Raw genomic sequence first — 21,090 nt, forward strand, 5'->3', positions numbered from 1 at the left:
GAAGATGCCTATTACCCAGGTCATGGGAAATTTGGGGGTTAAGAGGTCCCCTTTTACATGAATTTTCCTCCTGCAGAATCATAGGACTGTTTGAGAAGCCTTATCAAATCTGCTGTTCCTGGCCAGGTGTGGTGGCTCATGCCTGTAATCCCAGCACTTTAGGAGGATAAGGCGGTCAGATCACTTGAGGTCAGGAGTTTCAAACAAGATGTTTGTTTACCTTGGAAATGCCCTTCGTAAGCCAAATAGCTCAAGAAAGCTGTTTATCAGGCACTGCAGAATTTAGCAGCTCCTCACATACATAGTTAGAATTAGTCCTAGGGAGAAAGAGGCTCCCTGCTTATGAGTATCTCCTCCTTGTATCCCCAGGTGGCAAGATTTTATTTTATCATGGAACTCTTTTGGGCATCATTATTTCAATTAGCACAGGGGTAGCTTCAGTTAACATTTCATAGCAAGGCAGTAAATGCACCTCAAGTGGAAATTCTCTAGTCCAGTAGTTGTCATTGGGAAGTACTTATAAGGGTTTTTTGTTTTGTTTTGTTTTTTGCCATTATCCCCAATAAACACTCCACAAAGGGCTATGAAGGGGATGATTTGTCCCAACTAGTACTCTAGCTTCTACCCGATACTACCCGATACTACACCTGTGGGCTCAGGTGATTTTACTATTTCCCATTAACATGTCCAACTAACACTTTTCAAAAGAGCAGCTTTACATGCCTTTGGTTTTATAGTACTAGGCAGGGGAAACATCCTCCAGCTAGATACAATACCCATTTTCATAAGACATTTAGGTAAAGAGATTACAACTATGTTACATAAACCCTGTTTAAACATCTTACATTTCATAATTCTATTAACCTGTACATTTTTAGGTTCTATCCCCAGATGATTTTACCTTTCCTGGCAAAAAGAGGGCTTGGATTCCCAGCAGGGAGTTGCATCTGTAAGACCCAAGAGGAATGGCAATTTTTTTTTTTTTTTTTTTTGAGACAGAGTCTCACTCTAGTGCCCAGGCTGAAGTGCAGTGGCACAATCTCAGCTCACTGCAACCTCCACCTCCCAGGTTCAAGTGATTCTCCTGCATCAGCCTCCTGAGTAGCTGGGACTACAGGTGTGCACAATCACACCAGGCTAATTTTTGTATTTTTAGAAGAGACAGGGTTTCACCATGTTGTTCAGGCTGGTCTCAAACTTCTGACCTCAGGTGATCCACCCGCCTCTGCCTCCCAAAGTGCTGGGATTACAGGCATGAGCCACCATACTGGCCAACACTTTCATTCTTTTCTTTCAGCAACCACAGGCAAAACAAAGAGCAGCACTACTTTAATAATGACAATACACAACCTAAATTTAAATGAGAAGACTTTTGTGATCCATAATGGAACACAAATATGGTAAAGGAAAGGGTGTGGAATTGGGCATTAGATAAACCTGGTTGGAGTTTTTTTTTCTTAATAGGAAGGCATGGAATTTTTTAAAAAATCAGCTACAATAGCTACTCAGGAGGCTGAGGCAAGAGGATTGCTTAGGCCCAGGAGGTCAAGGCTTCAGTGAGCCATGATCATGCCACTGCATTCCAGCCTGAGTGTCAGAGTGAGACCCTGTCTCAAAAACAAAAACAAAAAAATAGTGATAATTTTTAATTACAACGCGTAAATGGTTGTTGAAATAATAAATATAAAAGGCTTGGTATAGTAGATGCTTAATAAATCATAGTACCTCTCTCTCCTAGAAGATTCCAAGGCTGGAAGCTAGGAGATCTGGCCCCTAATGCTGCAGGATTTTTCTTGGCCTCTTTGACAAACTCATGGAAGGGGGCGCCTTGTCTACCAGGCCCACCACACTCAACCACTTGCGGGAGGGAGCACATGAGTGAGCAAGTTCAAGATCCAGCCGGCCACTCTGGGCACTGGCACAGGAGCAAGCTCTGTATGGGGCCTGCAGCCAGACCAGGCATGTCGCCTCAAGAGGAACACTGCAGTGCCCAGGTGAAGGTGTCCAAGACCCTGAAGCCTCAGAGCGGGTGTTACAGTGCTCTTTTAGTTTCATCATCCACAAACAGCAGTGTGTTAGTAGCTCTGTTGGCCCCTTGCCTTGTCATGTGGGGCAGCTGCCTTCCGCTGGTGGGGGCAAAGGACCAGTGTGACAGCCTTTCTGGGTACCTGTACTTGGTGGGTCCCAAGCTCTTGTCTGGTGTCCAAGAAGAATGAGGTCATATGGAGGATTGAAGGATGGCAGGCCAGGTGCAGTGGCTCACGCCAGTAATCCCAGCACTTTGGGAGCCTGAGGTGGGTGGATCACCTGAGGTCAGGAGTTTGAGATCAGCCTGGCCAACATGGTGAAACCCCATCTCTACTAAAAATACAAAAACTTAGCTGGGCGTGGTGGCGGGTGCCTATAATCCCAGCTACTTAGGAGACTGAGGCAGGAGAACTGCTTGAACCCAGGAGGCGCAGGTTGCAGTGAGCTGAGATTGCACCATTGCACTCCAGCCTGGGTGACAGAGCAAGACTCTGTCTCAGAAAAAAAAAAAAAAAAAAATACAAAGAAGGATGTTGAGGGCAGAGAATTTTTTTGAGTGATGAAAACAAGTCTCAGCAGTGAGGGGAGTGGGAGAAGGGACAGGAAGGGCAGGTCATCTTCCCCAAAGTCAGGCCGTTTCCCACTCTACTGACTAAGTCTGGGGTCTTTATAGGCACAGGATGGGGAGTATGTGCAGATTGGTTTGTGACTATGCAAGAAATGTTAAAGCAAAGACACCACTCAAAGGTGGGCACAACAGTGTAGAAAACCAATCAGGAAAGGGTAGGTATATGTAAAATAGGTGAAGGGTGGGGATCAATCAGAGGAAAACATGCCAGACAGGAAGACAAGTTCTCAATCTGGTCTGAGGACTTAAACTGTAGCTTGGCTTTCGAGCTTTAAACTGTTTTTGGCTTGGAGGTGGGGTTTCACTGGGGACCCGCCACTATCTGCCTAGGCATTTGGCTGTCTCCTGTCGCTATCACTAGATCTAGCATTGTTATCATTTCACTAAATCATATATCCATACAGTTAGAAAACACCTTCATATATATACCATTTATTTCAGCAGCCTGTGTTAAAGAAACTAAGGTTCGGGCCGCGCGTGGTGGCTCACACCTGTAATCCCAGCACTCTGGGAGGCCAAGGCGGGTGGATCACGAGGTCAGAAGATCAAGACCATCCTGGCTAACATGGTGAAACCCCATCTCTACTAAAAATACAAAAAATTAGCCGGGCATGGTGGTGGGCACCTGTAGTCCCAGCTACTCGGGAGGCTGAGACAGGAGAATGGTGTGAACCTGGGAGGCGGAGCTTGCAGTGAGCCAAGATAGAGAGACTCTGTCTCAAATGAAAAAAAAAAAAAAAGAAACTAAGGTTCATAGCTTAACTGGAGATCATGTCTTCTCGAAGTGCTCTGCCACAAACTTCCTCATTTGTGAAATTTGGAAAATAATATTCTCTACTTGTCCACAAATAGCATCTAATCATACATAAGCATGTGAGAGCTCTTTAAAAATGCAAGGTATTAATTATTATTGGTTTTTATTTTAAATGTGGTTATACATGTTGAGATTTAAAAGATTTCCTCCTGGCCAGGCGCAGTGGCTCACGCCTGTAATCCCAGCACTTTGGGAGGCTGTAGGTGGGTGGACCACGAGGTCAGGAGATCGAGACCATCCTGGCTAACACAGTGAAACCCCGTCTCTACTAAAAATACAAAAAAATTAGCCATGCGTGGTGGCAGGTGCCTGTAGTCCCAGCTACTCGGAAGGCTGAGGCAGGAGAATGGCGTGAACCCAGGAGGCGGAGCTTGCAGTGAGCCGAGATCGCGCCACTGCACTCCAGCCTGGGCGACAAAGACAGACTCCGTCCCAAAAAAAAAAAAAAAAAAAGATTTCCTCCCATGAACTAAGCCAGAATAAACTCATACCTACTAAATTCTTTCTAAAATCTTTTCTAAATTGACACTCTTCAGAAAGAATAGAGCTTGGAGGAAGAGCTATTATTGTAATTAATAGCACAATAATCAGTTTATCATTAAACCACTTAGGTCTCTTTGTAACAAGATTTCTAAGCTTTAGTAGATGGATTCCTTATTCTATTCTATATTGTTTTTTTTGTTTTATTTTATTTTTTGAGACAGTCTAGCTGTGTCACCCAGGCTGGAGTGCACTAGTGCGATCTCGGCTCACCGCAACCTCTGCCTCCTGAGTTGAAGTGATTCTCATTCCTTAGCCGACCGAATAGCTGGGACCACAGGCGTCTGCGTCTGCCATCATGCCCAGCTAATTTTTTGTATTTTTAGTAGAGACGGGATTTCACCATCTTGGCCAGGGTGGCCTCAAGTGATCTGCCCGCCTCAGCTTCCCAAAGTGCTGAGGTTACACGCATGAGCCACCGTGCCCAGCCACTTATTTTATTTCATTTTATTTTTTAAATTTATTATTATTATTATTTGAGACTGAGTCTTGCTCAGTCGCCCAGGCAGGAGTGCAGTGGTGTGATCTCGGCTCACTGCAACCTTCATCTCCTGAGTTCAAGTAATTCTCCTGCCTCAGCCTCCTGAGTAGCTGGGACCACAGGCATGTACCACCACACCTGGCTAATTTTTGTTTTTTTAGTAGAGATGGGGTTTCACCATGTTGTCCAGGCTGGTCTTGAACTCCTGACCTCGTGATCTGCCTGCCTTGGCCTCCCAAAGTGCTGGAATTAAAGGCATCCTGTTACTAATTTCACAGGATTTTAGAAACGCAAGCAGCGTTGTGGAGTCAATGGGGGAGGGCAAAGAACAGGAGGAGAGATCTGTGAGAACCGCATCGGGGAGGAGGCGACGGGGAGGGGTGAGGGGTCCTCTCCGCGGAGTTGGGAGCCGGGCGACACCGAACGCAGCGCGAGGCGGGACCCCGGACTGACTACATTTCCCAGTCTCCGTCGCTCCGCGCGGCCCACCCCTTCGGCTCTGGGCCCCGCCTCATCGTGCCGGCTGGTTCTTCGCGCCCGCCCGACTTCCCAGCGGCCCCGTGCGGCCCGGGCATGCCCAGTGCTGGCGCAGCGGCCCGGGCCCTGGAAGCGCCCCGGCAGAGCGGGCCGGCGGTGGGCGAGGGGCCGGGCCGGAGCCGTGGCGGGGGAGCAGCGGGTAGGTGCGGGCTCAGCCGAGCCAGGCCTCGGGGCCGCCGCGCCGCCCATTCTGAGTGGCAGGGGCCTGGAGGGCAGGCAGGGCCCGAGCATGGGTTGGTGGGGCTACCGGCGAGGACCCCTTGTGGGAAGGGGCCGGAGGGAGCGGGACGGGGCCGGGCACATTCCCGGGCGAGGCTGCCCCAGGTGCGGCGCAGCTATCTTTAGCTCACTGTGTGACCCGGAGTGTGCGTGATCCGCACCTCGTGCACAGTTGTGCCTAGGGAGACCAGTTTTCTGCCGAATTGCCTAGGAGCTGTGGGGAGATGGGCCTGAATGGACCCATGGACTCAGAGGCAGCCCGTGGAGCCCCGTGGGAAGTGAGGATGTTTACCTTCCCTGTACCTGGAGTGGGCTACGACAGCTTCCTGCTTGCCGAGACTTGGGTTTAGTGACTTAGAAATAAAAGTGTGTCTCAGCAGATGCTTATTAGCTTCTAATGAGTGTTAGGAATTTAATGGCATTTGTATTTCCAGGTTTGAGAGGTTATTTGTCCATGGGATGCTCGTGTTAAAACAAAAATCTTCATTGCAAAGCTCAAGTAAAAACAAGTCTCGACCGAGGTAACGTTAGGACACCGGGTTCTGAGGTTCACTGTAGCTGCCATTCATTTGCTGGCAGTCTGGGCAAGTCATTTAACTTCTGAGACTGGGTTCTCTCACCTGTTAAATGAACCAGATGCATCTTCATCTCTCTAGCTCAGCTGTAGGATTCCCCGTGTCATTCAGTCTGTGTGTGTGTTCTCAAATTGTGGCAGGTTATTTTTCCCCATGCCTCAGCTATTTGTCAGTAATTCACCAAATATTCCTGTAGGAAGGATGTTAGGATCTAAGTATAAAAGTGAAGTGATTTATCCTTCATAGGTCACTCTTAGGAGGTGTCCTGCCACTTGGTACATGCAGAAACCAGGTGTTAGCTGGCCAGGGATCAAATGACACAGCTGTTGTGGACTGAGACAGAATGTTTCAGGTTCCCTGTCAGTTCCCTGTGAGAAATCCAGGCCAAGTAATGGGCTTCCTTAAACCTCCAAGCTGGCTCACTTTAGTGGGGTTGTGTTGATATAGAATTTTAAGTTTTTTTCATGCTGTTGTGCCCTATTAGATGCAAGAAACCTATGAAGAAGTTTAGTACCCTTAATTTATAGATGAGCAAGTGGCAGGTTAAGGGAGTGGATCTGTGAGTCTTTACAAACTAGTGTCGTGCATATCACTGAGCCTTTGCTAGTTATCTAGCTCAGCTGCCCTCCCTTCAACCCTGAGAACATGTCTGTATGGCTGTACCTACGTGACTGGAACTCTGAGGTGTTTGTTTTTAGGAGGAAACAGTGGGAGTATTAACAGAAGTTTCTTACCCTAGAGACTTCTATCCGAAGTGAGCCTATCTGTGTAGGATTTGACCTAAGGAGCAGAGGGTATATACAGTGTTGAGCAAATTGCCTTCCTACTGCCATATCCCCTGCTCTTCCAGTTCTGAATGGCATTAGTCCAGTTGGGTCAATGAGGAGCAGTTTGGTGAAGTGGTTAAAGGTCGGGGAAAGTGTGCTTATAATTTTGAAATTTAAGGTTTGTACAAGTTGCTTGTGAAATTCTGTCTTTGTATTATGGTCATACCTCTTAAACTGAGAATACTGCAACTTGATTTAGTGAGTGTTGAGAACTTTAGAATATCAGGTTCTTAAAAAATGCCTGAAAGTGGGTTTTCTATTCATCTTAGAAGTCACCATAGATTAAATGAGACAATAGTATATTAAAAGTATTTATACACATGAACTCTCAAGTTCTTAATTTTTGAAACTAGATATCCCATTCACCTGAGAAATAAAATGGGAAAGCCTTACTGTTTTAAAGACTTTATACATATGAACTTTTTTGAGGCCTAGTTTAAAATCCACTATTTATTGCATGTTTATTAAAATTATATCTGTATATATTTAAAGTTAGAAAACAGAAAAGACCAGCCGGGCGTGGTGGCTCATGCCTGTAATCCTAGCACTTTGGGAGGCTGAGATGGATGGATCACCTGAGATCAGGAGTATGGGATCAGCCTGGCCAACATGGCGAAACCCCATCTCTACTAAAAATACACAAAATTCGCTGGGCGTGGTGGCGGGTGCCTGTAATCTCAGCTACTCGGGAGGCTGAGGCAAGAGAATCGCTTGAACCCGGGACATGGAGGTTGCAGTGAGCCAAGCCCAGTGTTGCACTCCAGCCTGGGCAACAAGAGCGAGATTCTGTCTCAAAAAATAAAATAAAATAAAATAAAAAAGACCTATTTGGAGGTTTTGGTACGCAATTTCATGTCATACCTTAAACTTTACTGTGTGCCCGAGGGCTCTGTATGACTGAAGCATGTATTTAGTAATTTTTGTAAGAACTTTTATCTTGCTCTTGTATTTTCATTCAAGTATTTGAAGGTATCCAGCAAACATAAAAATTGCTTAAGAAGATATTGAAATGTAATTATCATCCATCTCCAAACCCTCAAAAGTGCTTAGAATGTGTAGGAGGGATAGTTAGGGGCATTGGGGCTCAGAGGAGGTTACTGGTCAAGAGCACATTGTAAAAATGTAAAATGTAAAAATGAGAGGGTGTAAAATGTAAAACCCCTTGTAAAAATGAAAGGATGGTGAGTGGTTTAGACAAAAATTAGGGATTTTAGGTTTCAGCTGTACAGGAATAGCTTCACTTGATTCACTCTTAGTGCTAGAATCTACTGCTATCTTATTAGAGCTACAAGTATGTGAGGTCATCATGCGGAAATGTGCATGAAGTAACTTATCTTTAAAATAAATATTTGCCTCCATTATGTTCCATCTGTTTCCAGATCCTTCATGATGAGAGATTTGGGGACACTTCTCTCTCCTGTGTGTAGTTGATAGTTTGGTGGTGAAGAGATGGCTGACAGTGTCAAAACCTTTCTCCAGGACCTTGCCAGAGTGAGTACATCTTATTTATAGGAATTCATCTCTTGGCCTTTTTTTTTTTTTTTTTTTTTTTTTTTTTGCTGAAGGAACCATCTAGGAAATCCTTTAGGGTTTTTGGAACTTTTATCATATTTCTTGGGTTCTTTAGACACAGGTTGTTATTCTAGACCACACTACTCAAGAGATAGGTATTGTTCTACATCTTGCAGACAGTTTTGCAGGTGCTTGGAAGACCTCTTCAGTGGGTGTCTCCAGTATTGGGACCCTGGTCATCTTGGCTTCAGAGCTTTTTTTTTTTTTTTTTTAACTTTTTATTTTGGAATGTGTTTAGATTTACAGAAAAGTTAAAAGGTAGTACAGAGAGTTCCCATATGTCCTTCATCAGCTTCCCTTAATGTTAACATATAACCGTGGTACATTTGTCAACTAAGAAATGAACATTGGTTCAGTACTATCACCTAAACTAATTAATTCAGATTTAGAGAACTTTTTTTTTCTCCAATTTTTCATTTATTTAAAAATTTTTCTTTTAAAAGTAGAGATGAGGTTTTGGCATGTTGCCCAGGCTGGTCTCAAACTCCTGGGCTCAAGTGATCTGCCTGCCTTGTCCTCCCAAAGTGCCGGGATTATAGGCGTGAGCCACTGCACCCAGCCAGAACCTTTTTCCTCCCCATTCTACAAGCTGTGCATGTGAGGAGGATACTCTAGGAAAATGCCCTATAAAGATCTGGTTAGGACCCAGTCATCCAAATTACCAATAGCAGAAAAGTCTGCTACTTTTAATGTATGTCTGAAGCCTAATAATGTCCCACTTGTAACCCCCTCTTATATTTCCACTAGCATGAGAGAGGCCAATTCTTGGAGTGGGGAGGTTCTTTCTTTAGTGGAAGAGTTTAAAAGGTTACCTTTATGGCCAGGGAGGTGGCTCACACCTGTAATCTCAGCACTTTGGGAGACCAAGGAGGGAGGATTGCTTGAGTCCAGGAGTATGAAGCAGCAGTGAACTATGATGGTACCAGTGCACTCTAGCAGGGCAAGAAAGTAAAAAGGTTATTACTTTTGAGTAAAAGAGGGAGGACTGAAGGAGTATCTTAGAAGGTCTAAAAAGACTTTATGCATATGATCTACTCTTTTTTTTTTTTTTTTTTGGACAGAGTCTCACTGTGCTGCCCAGGCTGGAGTGCAGTGGTGCAATCTCGGCTCACTGCAACCTCCACTTCTTGGGTTCCAGCGATTCTCCTGCCTCAGCCTCCCAGGTAGCTGGGATTACAAGCACACACCACCATGTCTGGCTAATTTTTATATTTTTAGTAGAGACGGGGTTTCACCATGTTAGGCAGGCTGGTCTTGAACTCCTGACCTCAGGTGATCTGCCCACCTTAGCCTCCCAAAGTGCTAGGATTACAGGCATGAGCCACCGTGCCCAGCAACATGTGATCTACTTTTAACATCTTTACCTTGTTGTCTTGCCATTCATGTGCTGTAAAATTTCAACCCTCTCAGCCTGGCTAACACAGCAAATCCCCTCTCTACTAAAAATACAAAAAAAATTTAGCCAGGCATGGTGCACATGCCTATAATCCCAGCTACTCAGGAGGCTGAGGCAGGAGAATCGTTTGAACCTGGGAGGTAGAGGTTGCAATGAGCCGAGATCATGCCACCACACTCCAGCCTGGGTGACAGCGCAAGACTCTGTTTAAAAAAAAAAAAAAATTCAACCCTGTGTTGGTTCTACAGTGTGCTATTTACGTGTTTGTCTGCCCCACTGGACTGTAGATGTCTTAGAGGTGGGGATCCTATCATCCTAGCATGTACTAGGCCCTCAGCCATTTGAACTTAACTATCTTAGATAGTTGGAGTTTCCTGAGTTAAAAGCAAAATTAAGAGTAAAAATTACTCAGACAAAAAAAAATCAAAGTCACACCGTGCCAATTTATGCTCCTGTCAACAGATAATACATCAACTTGCCCATTTCTCTGTATTCCAGCTATTATTTCTAAAATTCATTTTGTCTGATAACAGTAGGCGAGAATGCTATCCATTCTTAAATCCAGCTTGGCCATTGCTTCCAGAATAACTTTTTCTGCCTTCTCATGAAGTTGAATGCCCCAGTGCTAACACTCTACTTGGGCCATACATCTGTTGTGGCACTTATTAAACTATGTGTGCTTGCTTCTGCAGCACATGTACTAAAATTGGAACAATACAGAGATTACCATGGCTCCTGTGCATGACACACAAATTCATGAAATGTTGCATATTTTAAAACTTTTTTAAAAAAACCTTTAATGTAATTTTTTGGTTTACTTGTGTGCTTTTCCTACTAAGTTATAAGCTTCTTGAGCATTTCTATATGACAATATATAGCTTATTGAAGATACTCAGTACGTGGGTGGGAGATGGATGCATGAGTGAATTCTTAGCCTTTGGGAGGCTTAGGCAGGAGGATTGCTTGAGGCCAGGAGTATGAAACCAGCCTGATCAACATGGTGAGATCTCCATCGCTACAGAAGAAAAATTTAAAAGCCAGGTGTAGTGGCGCACATCTGTATTCATAGCTCTTTGGGAGGCTGAGGCAGGAGGATCATTTGAACCCAGGAGTTGGAGGCTGCAGTGAGCTATGATTGAGTCACTGCACTGTAGCCTGGGTGACAAAGCAAGACCCTGTTTCAAATAATAATAATAATAATAATGATATCCTTTTCTATAGGGAATCAAAGACTCCATCTGGGGTATTTGTACCATCTCAAAGCTAGATGCTCGAATCCAGCAAAAGAGAGAGGAGCAGCGTCGAAGAAGGGCAAGTAGTGTCTTGGCACAGAGAAGAGCCCAGAGTATAGAGCGGAAGCAAGAGAGGTAAGGAGTGCATGCCTGATATCAAAATGTCCAAGGGAGGGAAGACCTTACATAGTGACTTGATGTTTCAGTACCATTTTATTTCTTTTGTGCTTTTTCCCAGAAAAATGTTGCAAGTGATTTCCCCCCCACAACACTGACTTAAACTAGGGTCTAACAATAATCCTTGCTAAAAATGTCATGGTGTTAAATCAGAAAGCTGAATAGAGAATCACAAAATGTTATTTGGTTTGATAGATACTTCTAGGGAAGTCTGTGTGGATTTATGTATTAATAGAAGAACCCTGGCCCCACACTTTCTCTTAATCTTTTCCAACATCAGACTTTAGAAAATAAATTATTTTTCTTTTAAAAGCTGGTTCCCCAGAAATATATATGTGTGTGTGTATATATATATATATATGTATATATATATATTTTTTTTGAGATGGAGTCTTGCCCTGTCACCAAGCTGTCACCCAAGATTGCTGTGGTGCAATCTCGGCTTACTAAAGTCTCTGCCTCCCAGGTCCAAGCAATTCTTCTGCCTCAGCGTCCCGGCTGGCTGGAAGTACAGGTGTGCACCACCACGCCTGGCTAATTTTTTGTATTCTTTAGTGGAGACAGGGTTTTCCCATGTTGTCCAGGCTGGTCTTGAACTCCTAACCTCAGTTGATTGCCTACCTCGGCCTCCCAAAGTGTTAGGATTACAGCCGTGAGCCACTGCGCTTGACCATTTTTTTAGTCTTTTCTCATTGACTGACATTAGAACATTGGGAGAACATGAGGCACTGAAAAATAGTACCCACAAAAGATAAGATATAAAATGAACTACTGAATGACAATTAGGAAATAACGTAGGCTTTATAAACTAAATACATGTGATCTTTTCCAGTGAGCCACGTATTGTCAGTAGAATTTTCCAGTGTTGTGCTTGGAATGGTGGAGTGTTCTGGGTAAGTTCTTTAAATTCCAGGTGCCTTATAAGCATCTTCAGATTGTTGCTGGGTTGATAGCTATGAACTGTTTTCTTGAAACACTGAGACAAATAGTTTTCATCTGCTGATGTACACTTAGGAATGTAACTCAGGAGTCTGTGCATCTGCAGAGATTTTATTCCCACTCAGGAAGGCACACTTATATGTGAGCAAACGTCACAGTTAGCCCTGAATATACACTTGAATTTTGTTTATAAAATGACTCATTCACAAGTATTAGAGGTAGCAGTTTCTCTTGACACTGTCTAGACATTTTAAAATGCTAAGAGCAACTATGGGGAATCAGGGGAAGGGCAGATATGGCTAGACAAGAACAAGGTTCTCCCTGCTTCTGCTTATAGTGATCAACAAGAATTAATTTGCATTGAAACCCATAGCAGAAAAGATTGCCTACCATTTACTGAGAATCCCAGTGCAGGCTTAACTGAAATTTGGGTACTTTGAAGAATGGATAAATATTTCCTTTGACTTAGAATTTAGAGTAATTCATCACATCTTAATCTAAACAATTCACAGATGTTTTCAGATGTTAGCTTTAAATTTAATTAATATGTATTCCTGTGTACTTAGTACATGCCTGTATTTTGGCCTGAATACTATTTGAAATGTTCCTGTATGCCCCCAAAAGTTTCATTGTTTTATAGGCAGTATCAAGTTTCTATCTCTCAATTGGAGTGTTGGGAAATAGAAATGGATCCAGTTTGATGCTTTTTCAGGCCCCCTGGTTTATTTTATTTATTTATTTATGTATTTATTTGAGATGGAGTCTTGCTTTGTTGCTCAGGCTGGAGTGCAGTGGCGTGATCTTGGCTCACTGCAACCTCTGCCTCCCGGGTTCAAGCGATTCTCCTGCCTCAGCCTTCCCAGTAGCTGAGATTACAGGCGTGCACCACCACACCCGACCAATTGTTGTATTTTTAGTAGAAACGGGGTTTCACCATCTTGGCCAGGCTGGTCTCAAACTCCTGACCTCAAGTGATCTGCCTGCCTCGGCCTCCCAAAGTGAACCACCGCACATGAGCCACCGCGCCCGGCCTAGGCCTCCTGATTTATAAAAGTCACTCCCATCTATAAAATCATTACACTAAAAATTGAAGCTCCTGTTTTAAAGACTGGATTTTGATGTTTGCCTTGTTGCTTCTTTCCTTTAGTTCAGTCTCCTCTTGTTTTATCGAGTATTTATTCCTGTGCTTCAGTCAGTAACAGCCCGAATTATCGGTAAGTGTATACCCTGCTCCTTGTCTGTTGGGGACAGAGTGGGAGATGATGTTTCAGTCTCCCTCAGTTTACTGAACATTTCCCTGTGTACCAGGAGCTTTCGCTGTTTATTTTCTTTTTTGTTGTTTTATTCTTTTTAAAAATTTATAGTTCGTTATTCTCCTAGAGGCCCTTTAAGAATGGGTACTTATTCTATCCATTTTATGAATGAGGAAATGCAAGTTACCAAGGTTAAACCACTAGTAAGAGGCAAAGCTGAGATTTAAACCCAGATGGTATCCTGCAAATAGTGTACTGGTAATCACTGTGGCATCTCGTTACCATCATGTAAGCAGGTTTGTGTCAAGCAGCACATATCTATGGTTTCTTTGAATTGGAATTGTGGCCAGAATGTGGTGTGTCTATTATGAATTAGACTCTTTGAGATAGGTATAGTGATGTGCTGGCAAGAACTAGAAAGATCCAGGAGGAGACAGAGAATAGTCACGAGATGGGGGTTCTGCATTTGGTCTTCTGGATTTTCATTTCTCCATTTCTAGTAACTCGTTTCCTCTTTCTTAGGTGACCCATCACTACATGGAGATGTTTGGTCATGGCTGGAATTCTTCCTCACGTCAGTTTTCAGTGCTCTTTGGGTGCTCCCCTTGTTTGTGCTTAGCAAAGTGGTGAATGCCATTTGGTTTCAGGTAGGTCCAGGGCAGAATGGAGTCTGGGTCCCGCAGCATGATTGACTGACAGGTAACAAGTTTCAGCCTGTGAAGTTAGTGGGCATGTAGGGGGACCTGTTTTTCAGCATTCATGTTTCTTGGCCAGGTAGCCAGTAGCTGATCTTTGTGTTCTTATGGAATGGAATTATTGTCTCAGCATCTCATTGGCAGGTGTCTAGTGCCTTTTCTTTCTTTCTTTTTTTTTTTTTTTTTTTTGAGACAGAGTCTCACTCTGTCGCCCAGGCTGGAGTGCACTGCAACCTCTGCCTCCGGGTTCAAGCAATTCTCCTGCCGTAGCCTTCCAAGTAGCTGGGACTACAGGCACACGCCACCATGCCTGGCTAATTTTTTTTGTATTTTTATTAGTGACAGGGTTTCACCATGTTGGCCAGGCTGGTCTCAAACTCCTGACCTCCTGATCTGCCTGCCTTGGCCTCCCAAATTGCTGGGATTATAGGCGTGAGCCACTGCATAAGGCAGCAATCCTCCTACCTTAGCCTCCTGAGTAGCTGGGACTATAGGCACATGCCATCATGCCCAGATTATTTTTAAATAAACCTTTTCTTAACTGGCAGCTCTAGTGGCAGACCAGCGGCCTTAGCTTTGGGGATGTATATCAAGGCCATTTAATTCATGTTTTGGTATACTTTCTCTGTTACAGGATATAGCTGACCTGGCATTTGAGGTATCAGGGAGGAAGCCTCACCCATTCCCTAGTGTCAGCAAAATAATTGCTGACATGCTCTTCAACCTTTTGCTGCAGGCTCTTTTCCTCATTCAGGTGAGACTGACCTTCTGGGCATATGGGCAGCTTTATTAAAAAGAAAAACTGTTTCACTAGAGGGAGCTTCACAAAGACAGAGTATTAAATATATGCTGGTGGGAGGTAATGATTTTTAAATCTTTTTGTTCCCCACAGAAGTGAGAATTTTAAAATTAGATTATAAAATTATAAGAAACATGAATTTACCTGCTTTTTTCTGCTACTCTGGTTATTCTCCAGTCCTGCCAGGTGGAAACTGTTTTTTTCTTTATATAGTTATGCCTAATTTTTTTTTTTTTTTTTTAAAGAGACAGGGTCGGCTGGGCGCGGTAGTTCATGCCTGTGATCCCAGCACTTTGGGAGGCCGAGGTGGGCGGATCACCTAAGGTCAGGCGTTTGAGACCAGCCCTGGCCAACATGGTGAAACTCCGTCTACTAAAAATACAAAAATTAGCTGTGCGTGGTGGCAACATGCTTGTAATCCCAGCTACTCAGGAGGCTGAGGCAGGAGAATCGCTTGAACCCAGGAGGCAGAGATTGTAGTGAGCCGAGGTCGCGCCATTGCACTCCAGCCTGGGCGACAAGAGCAAAACTGTCTCAAAATAAATAAATAAATAAAAAGACAGGGTCTTATTTTGTCACCTAGGCTGGAGTGCAGTGGCACAATCATACCTCACTGTAGCCTCAAACTCTGGGCTCAAGCAGTCCTCCTGTCTTAGCCTCCTGAGTAGCTGGGACTACAGGCACATGCCATCATGCTCATTTTAAAAATTTTGTTGTAGAGACAGGGTCTCAGTATGTTGCCCAGTCTGGTCTTTAACTCCTGGCCTCGAGAGATCCTCCCGCCTCATCCTCCCAAACTGTTGGGATTACAGGAATGAGTCACTGTGCCCACCCTGCACTCAGCCTTTTAGAAACTTAAGAAGCAGCTAGGAAGCTATCTCAGACAGTGATCGGAGAGTGGCAGGTGAATGGTGCTAGGTTTCCGAGGCTTTGGGATTAAGATTTTCCATATTTGTTCTTCAGGGAATGTTTGTGAGTCTCTTTCCCATCCATCTTGTCGGTCAGCTGGTTAGTCTCCTGCATATGTCCCTTCTCTACTCACTGTACTGCTTTGAATATCGTTGGTTCAATAAAGGTAAGTCCGTCTAAAGAAATCCAGAAAATGGAGGCCCAGTTTGGAAATGCTACTGCTAAGCAGACTTCTTAAACTACTCATAGTCAGGCTCTTGGCAAACAATCCTTTGAGGGAAGCAGCCTCATTGGCAAGAGGGAGCTTACCTTCGGCTTAGTGGGTTTAACTCTCAACTTTGAGGCTGGGGGATGTGGTAGTATGGCATTATCTTTTTGGTGCTTAACGTGGTATATCTCTGACTGGGTTGTAAGATGGCATAAATGAGCATGAGTTGCTCTAAATTAGAGAAATCAAATTGATGTCAGCATCTGGATCCTTTTGGGGGTGTTTTAGAAAGACCTTCAGATATTTACCAGGGTGTGTGTGGTTGAAAGAGGTTAACTGATACTTACAGGATGGCATCCTTTTGATTTGCTATCTTGCTTAGTTCCAGACTAATCCTGACAAAGGATGCTGGTGCTGAAATTCTTAATTCACTTAGCCTGTCAGCTTTGAAATTACGATTATGGAATTCTAAGAAACTTTGCATGCTTTATATCAGATCTGTACACTTCTAATTTATATGCTGTAGCTCTGTTCTAAATCTGTACCTAGGCTGGGTGCGGTGGCTCACACCTGTAATCCCAGCACTTTGGGAGGCTGAGGTGGGTGGATCGCCTGAGGTCAGGAGTTCAAGACCAGCCTGGCCAATATGGTGAAACCCTGTCTCTACTAAAAATACAAAAATCAGCCGGGCGAGGTGGCAGGTGCCTGTAATCCCAGCTACTTGGGAGGCTGAGGTGGGAGAATCGCTTGAAACTGGGAGGTGGAGGTTGCAGTGAGCTGAGATTGCACCACTGCACTCCCGCCTGGGCATCAAAGCAAGACTCCATCTCAAATAATAATAATAATAAAATCTGTACCTAAAACTCATGGTTTGTCTACCATAGTTACTTAGTCACTTGACTAAAAGGAAATATAATATCTAATTGTATTGGCTTTCTTGTTTTAGGAATTGAAATGCACCAGCGATTGTCTAACATAGAAAGGAATTGGCCTTACTACTTTGGGTTTGGTTTGCCCTTGGCTTTTCTCACAGCAATGCAGTCCTCATATATTATCAGGTAATTTGGCTAGAGGGATTTGAAGGAGACTAGTAAAAATAAAAATTCATGAAGTCAGTGCCTTTTGTTTGCTTGGTTCTGTTTTGCATTCTACATCGTCATTTGTCCATCAGGAGACCTGCAGGGTATTTCTGCATTTGTTAGCATGAAGATCTAGTCTGAATGTCCCTATATCCCATATTCTTTTTCTCTGTTGCCTCCTGGAGCAATTATTCTTTTTTTTTTTTTTTGAGACAGAGTCTCACTCTGTCACCCAGGCTGGAGTACGGTGGCGTAATCTCAGCTCACTACAACCTCCGCCTCCTGGGTTTAACTGATTCTCCTGCCTCAGCCTCCCAAGTAGCTGGGATTACAGGCGCCCACCATCACGCCTGGATAATTTTTGTGTTTTTAGTAGAGATAGGGTTTTACTGTGTTGGCCAGGCTGGTCTTAAACTCCTGACATTGAGTAATCCACCCACCTTGGCCTCCCAAAGTGCTCGGATTATAGATGTGAGCTACCATGCCCAGCCCTGCAGCAATGTTAAACATGCCCAGTGCTTAGAAAAATCTTCTGTTCTTTTTGAAAGATGTGTTTGATGGGCTGGGTGCCACAGCTCACGCCTGTAATTCCAGCACTTTGGGAGGCTGAGGTGGGCAGATCACCTGAGGTCAGGAGTTCGAGACCAGCCTGGCCAACATGGTGAAATCCCATCTCTATTGAAAATACAAAAATTAGCTGGGCGTGGTGGCACACACCTGTAATCTCAGCTACTTGGGAGGCTGAGGCAGGAGAATCGCTTGAACACAGGAGGCGGAGGTTGCAGTGAGTTGAGATCTTGCCGCTGTACTCCAGCCTGGGCAACAAGAACGCGACTCCGTCTCAAAAAAAAAAAAAGGTTTGAAATATTGAGGTTTCATCAAGCCATGTTTACACTGGAAGCAAAAGAACTTGGAGCTTCTAATTTCTTCAAAGTCATGTCTGTTATGAAGGTGACTAATTATTTCTTTTTTTTTTTAAACAGTGGCTGCCTTTTCTCTATCCTCTTTCCTTTATTCATTATCAGCGCCAATGAAGCAAAGACCCCTGGCAAAGCGTAGTAAGTATTAGCCAGTGATGAAATTTTTGCTGTGTAAAGGATTGGGGCTGTAACACCAGTTATGTCAGTGAGGCTTTAAAAAAAAAATTCTTACATTGTAGGAAAATCTTAATATAAGGTTTAATGAGAGAGAAACACTTCTGGGATATAACCCAAACTTTTCTCCATGCATATATGCACATAAGTATATATATATTTCCAAAACTGATCCCATCATACATATTCAAGTAGAGGGCTGTATGACCTGGCCACATGAGTTTATTGATAACAGTAGTAAAATATACTTTAAAATGAGTTTTTAGCAATAATAATAGCATTCTAAAAGTTTTATCACTTCAAAGAAAAGCTCAATTAATCTTTGATCAATTTTGGTTAAGTCAGTGTGGATACTTGTATTAGAGACTTAGGTCTGCTTTGGGTTTTTGTATGCTCTTGCTATATAGCAGAGCTCACTGTTTATCTTAAGAGGAATATTTGACTTTCTTTTGAAACTCTTCCTGCAACCACAGATAGCATATGATACCTTCAGACATAGCTTGAAGTCTGTACCCCGAAGTCAGCCATAGAAAAGTACTTCTCAAATCAAAGTTAATCTAAAATATAACTATTTCCTGTAAGAGCCACAATACTTCAACGCTGGTGACTGCATTACATTCATGGCAGCAGCAGGGCCCAATGCATTCTTTTTTTTTTGAGACAGAGTCTCGCTCTGTCACCCAAGCTGGAGTGCAGTGGCGTGATCTCGGCTCACTGCAACCTCCGCCTACCAGGTTCAAGCGATTCTCCTGCCTCAGCCTCCTGGGTAGCTGGGATTGCAGGCGCATGCTATCATGCCCTGCTAATTTTTTTCTCAAGTGATCCACCTGCTTCAGCCTCCCAAAGTGCTGGGATTACAGGTATAAGGCACCACGCCTGGCTCCAATGTATTCTTTAGTTACCTGTTCCATCCATGTATCTAATATCTGTATTTCCTTGATCAAGTTTCATTTGTCTTGTCTTCCCCTGTGTAGTTTTAAATTTAATGTCAAGTTGTCAAACAACGGAAATAATTCTGAGTAACTGGGGAGCTAACAAGTTGGGTTTCTTGCCTTTTAGTCTCTTCCAGTTGCGCCTCTTCTCCTTGGTGGTCTTCTTAAGCAACAGACTCTTCCACAAGACAGTCTACCTGCAGTCGGCCCTGAGCAGCTCCACTTCTGCAGAGAAGTTCCCTTCACCGCATCCGTCGCCTGCCAAACTGAAGGCTGCTGCAGGTCACTGAGTTGCCTGCCATCCAAAAGGGATGGGCGGGATTGGAAGAAGGCTGTGGCAGCTCTTTTCCCTGTTCACCTCCCCCTGCCAGGGAAGGCAGGACCCACTCTGCCAAGGGCCCTCTGCGTACTCCCTTCTCTCTGAGGAATTGAAATTTTTGTCTCTGGTGCACGTAAGGCAGAATGTTCCCTGACACCAGTGTGTGGATTTTTAACATCACCGTGAGTCTGAAAGGACCACAGGTTTTTCTGCAGCTATTTTCTAGCATTTGCCAGTCCCTGTGCCTGGACTGATTGGAACACTGTTTTTCTCCCTGTGCCATTCACCCTTCCACCTTTCCATCCTGCCTTCTACCACCCTTGGATGAATGGATTTTGTAATTCTAGCTGTTGTATTTTGTGGATTTGTTAATTTTGTTGTTTTTCTGTGAAACACATACATTGGATATGGGAGGTAAAGGAGTGTCCCAGTTGCTCCTGGTCACTCCCTTTATAGCCATTACTGTCTTGTTTCTTGTAACTCAGGTTAGGTTTTGGTCTCTCTTGCTCCACTGCAAAAAAAAAAAAAAAAAGCCTGAAGAAATGAGATAGGAGGAAAGACCTCACAGCCAGATCTGCTGGGTTTTGAGGAGTGATTTTCTTTCTTCCCCTTGAAGGGGAAAAAGCTATTTTCACTGGTACATTTAAAGTCCCCCAACTATGGGGAGGTACCAGTTCTGGACAAGTGCCACTGCAACAACACTAAACCTGAACTTTTCAATTCCGTTGGGGGTGGGAGGCAGCGGGCAGAAATTTACTGTTGGCCACTGCCAGGTCTGTTTCATATTTCAAAGGAATATTGGGTGCTGCACATAGGAACTGAAGGGGTAAATGTATTAAACCTGTGATTGGTTGTTTTCCTGTCATTTTGAGAGACTAAATGTGGGGGGCAGATGTCAAAATACTTGTACAATTTTAAAATGTCACAATTAAACGTGAGCTGGTTTCCCACAGAGTGTCTAATGGTTGAATTTGCAAATCATGATCTCGAGAAATGTATTCATGGAATATAAGACTTTGTCTTGGATAATTTAGTTACAGTTTTGAGAAATCAGCCCTGAAAAATGTTCCCTGAGACAGCTTGGATTATATGATTATAATCACATTTATATTTGATAGAAGACTCAGATTATTACTTGTTCTGAAGTCTATATTTATATCGCTACTGTATATTCATGAAGGGAGAAAGACCCTCCTAGATATTGGTGTATTGAGTATTAATCGAGGGAAGCCATTAAACATCTGGTTAACAGAGACCTTTACTATGTGCAAGACAAAATATGGAATTAAAAATTGTTGCTGGGGCCAGGCATGGTAACTGATGGCTGGGATTCCAGCACTTTGGAAGGGGCCAAGGCAGGAGGATCACTTGAGTCCAGGAGTTCGAGACCAGTCTGGGCAACATAGTAAAACCCCGTCTCTATTAACTATAAAAGAGGTTAGGCCGGGCATGGTGGCTCAGCCTGTAATCCCAGCACTTTGGGAGGCTGGGGCGGGTGGATCACCTGAGGTTAGGAGTTCAAGACCAGCCTGGCCAGCACGGTGAAATCTCGTCTCTACTAAAAATACAAAAAATTAGCCAGGCGTGGTGGCACATGCCTGTAATCCCAGCTGCTCAGAAGGCTGAGGCAGGAGAATTGCTTGAACCCAGGAGGCAGAGGTTGCAGTGAGCCGAGATCGTGCCATTGCACTCTAGCCTGGGCAAGAAGAGCAAAACTCCATCTCAAAAAAAAAAAGGTTAAAAAAAAAGGTTTAAAAAAAATTGTTGCTGGGAATTGTAAACCAAGTTTTAAGGTTTATGCGGTTGATGGAAGGAGGGTTTTTAAATGGTGGGCATC

General features: G+C 43.8%; 2 protein-coding genes and 1 pseudogene across 9 annotated transcripts in view; 2 read left to right on the plus strand and 1 right to left on the minus strand.

Annotated features, from left to right (window-relative positions):
* Window positions 1-21,090, minus strand: part of FEZ1 (fasciculation and elongation protein zeta 1) — a 140,101-nt gene that overhangs the window by 112,029 nt on the left and 6,982 nt on the right. For all 5 annotated transcript variants that reach the window (XM_054525358.2, XM_063728262.1, XM_054525356.2 and 2 more), the window contains exon 2: window positions 9,034-9,153. The gene's annotated coding sequence lies outside the window, so the exon portion shown is untranslated. The remainder of the gene's footprint in view (window positions 1-9,033; window positions 9,154-21,090) is intronic.
* EI24 (EI24 autophagy associated transmembrane protein) lies at window positions 5,008-20,205 on the plus strand. Of its 4 annotated transcripts, XM_024255375.3 has the most exons (12): window positions 5,033-5,167; window positions 5,682-5,768; window positions 8,029-8,140; window positions 10,839-10,984; window positions 11,859-11,919; window positions 13,113-13,179; window positions 13,741-13,865; window positions 14,548-14,667; window positions 15,676-15,787; window positions 16,776-16,887; window positions 17,892-17,966; window positions 19,062-20,205. In XM_024255375.3, exons 3-12 carry the CDS (start codon window positions 8,099-8,101, stop codon window positions 19,222-19,224), a joined length of 1,023 nt encoding a protein of 340 aa, XP_024111143.1. In that variant the 5' UTR covers window positions 5,033-5,167; window positions 5,682-5,768; window positions 8,029-8,098; the 3' UTR covers window positions 19,225-20,205. The 4 variants fall into 4 exon arrangements, with proteins under 4 accessions (XP_003777963.1, XP_054381336.1, XP_024111143.1 ...); XM_003777915.5 differs by lacking the exon at window positions 5,682-5,768 and having other exon boundaries at window positions 5,008-5,167; XM_054525362.2 differs by lacking the exon at window positions 16,776-16,887 and having other exon boundaries at window positions 5,034-5,167.
* LOC112135586 (U6 spliceosomal RNA) lies at window positions 10,294-10,393 on the plus strand (annotated as a pseudogene).

Source organism: Pongo abelii, chromosome 9 (assembly GCF_028885655.2).
Source record: "Pongo abelii isolate AG06213 chromosome 9, NHGRI_mPonAbe1-v2.0_pri, whole genome shotgun sequence".
NCBI classification, from domain to species: Eukaryota; Metazoa; Chordata; class Mammalia; order Primates; family Hominidae; genus Pongo; species Pongo abelii.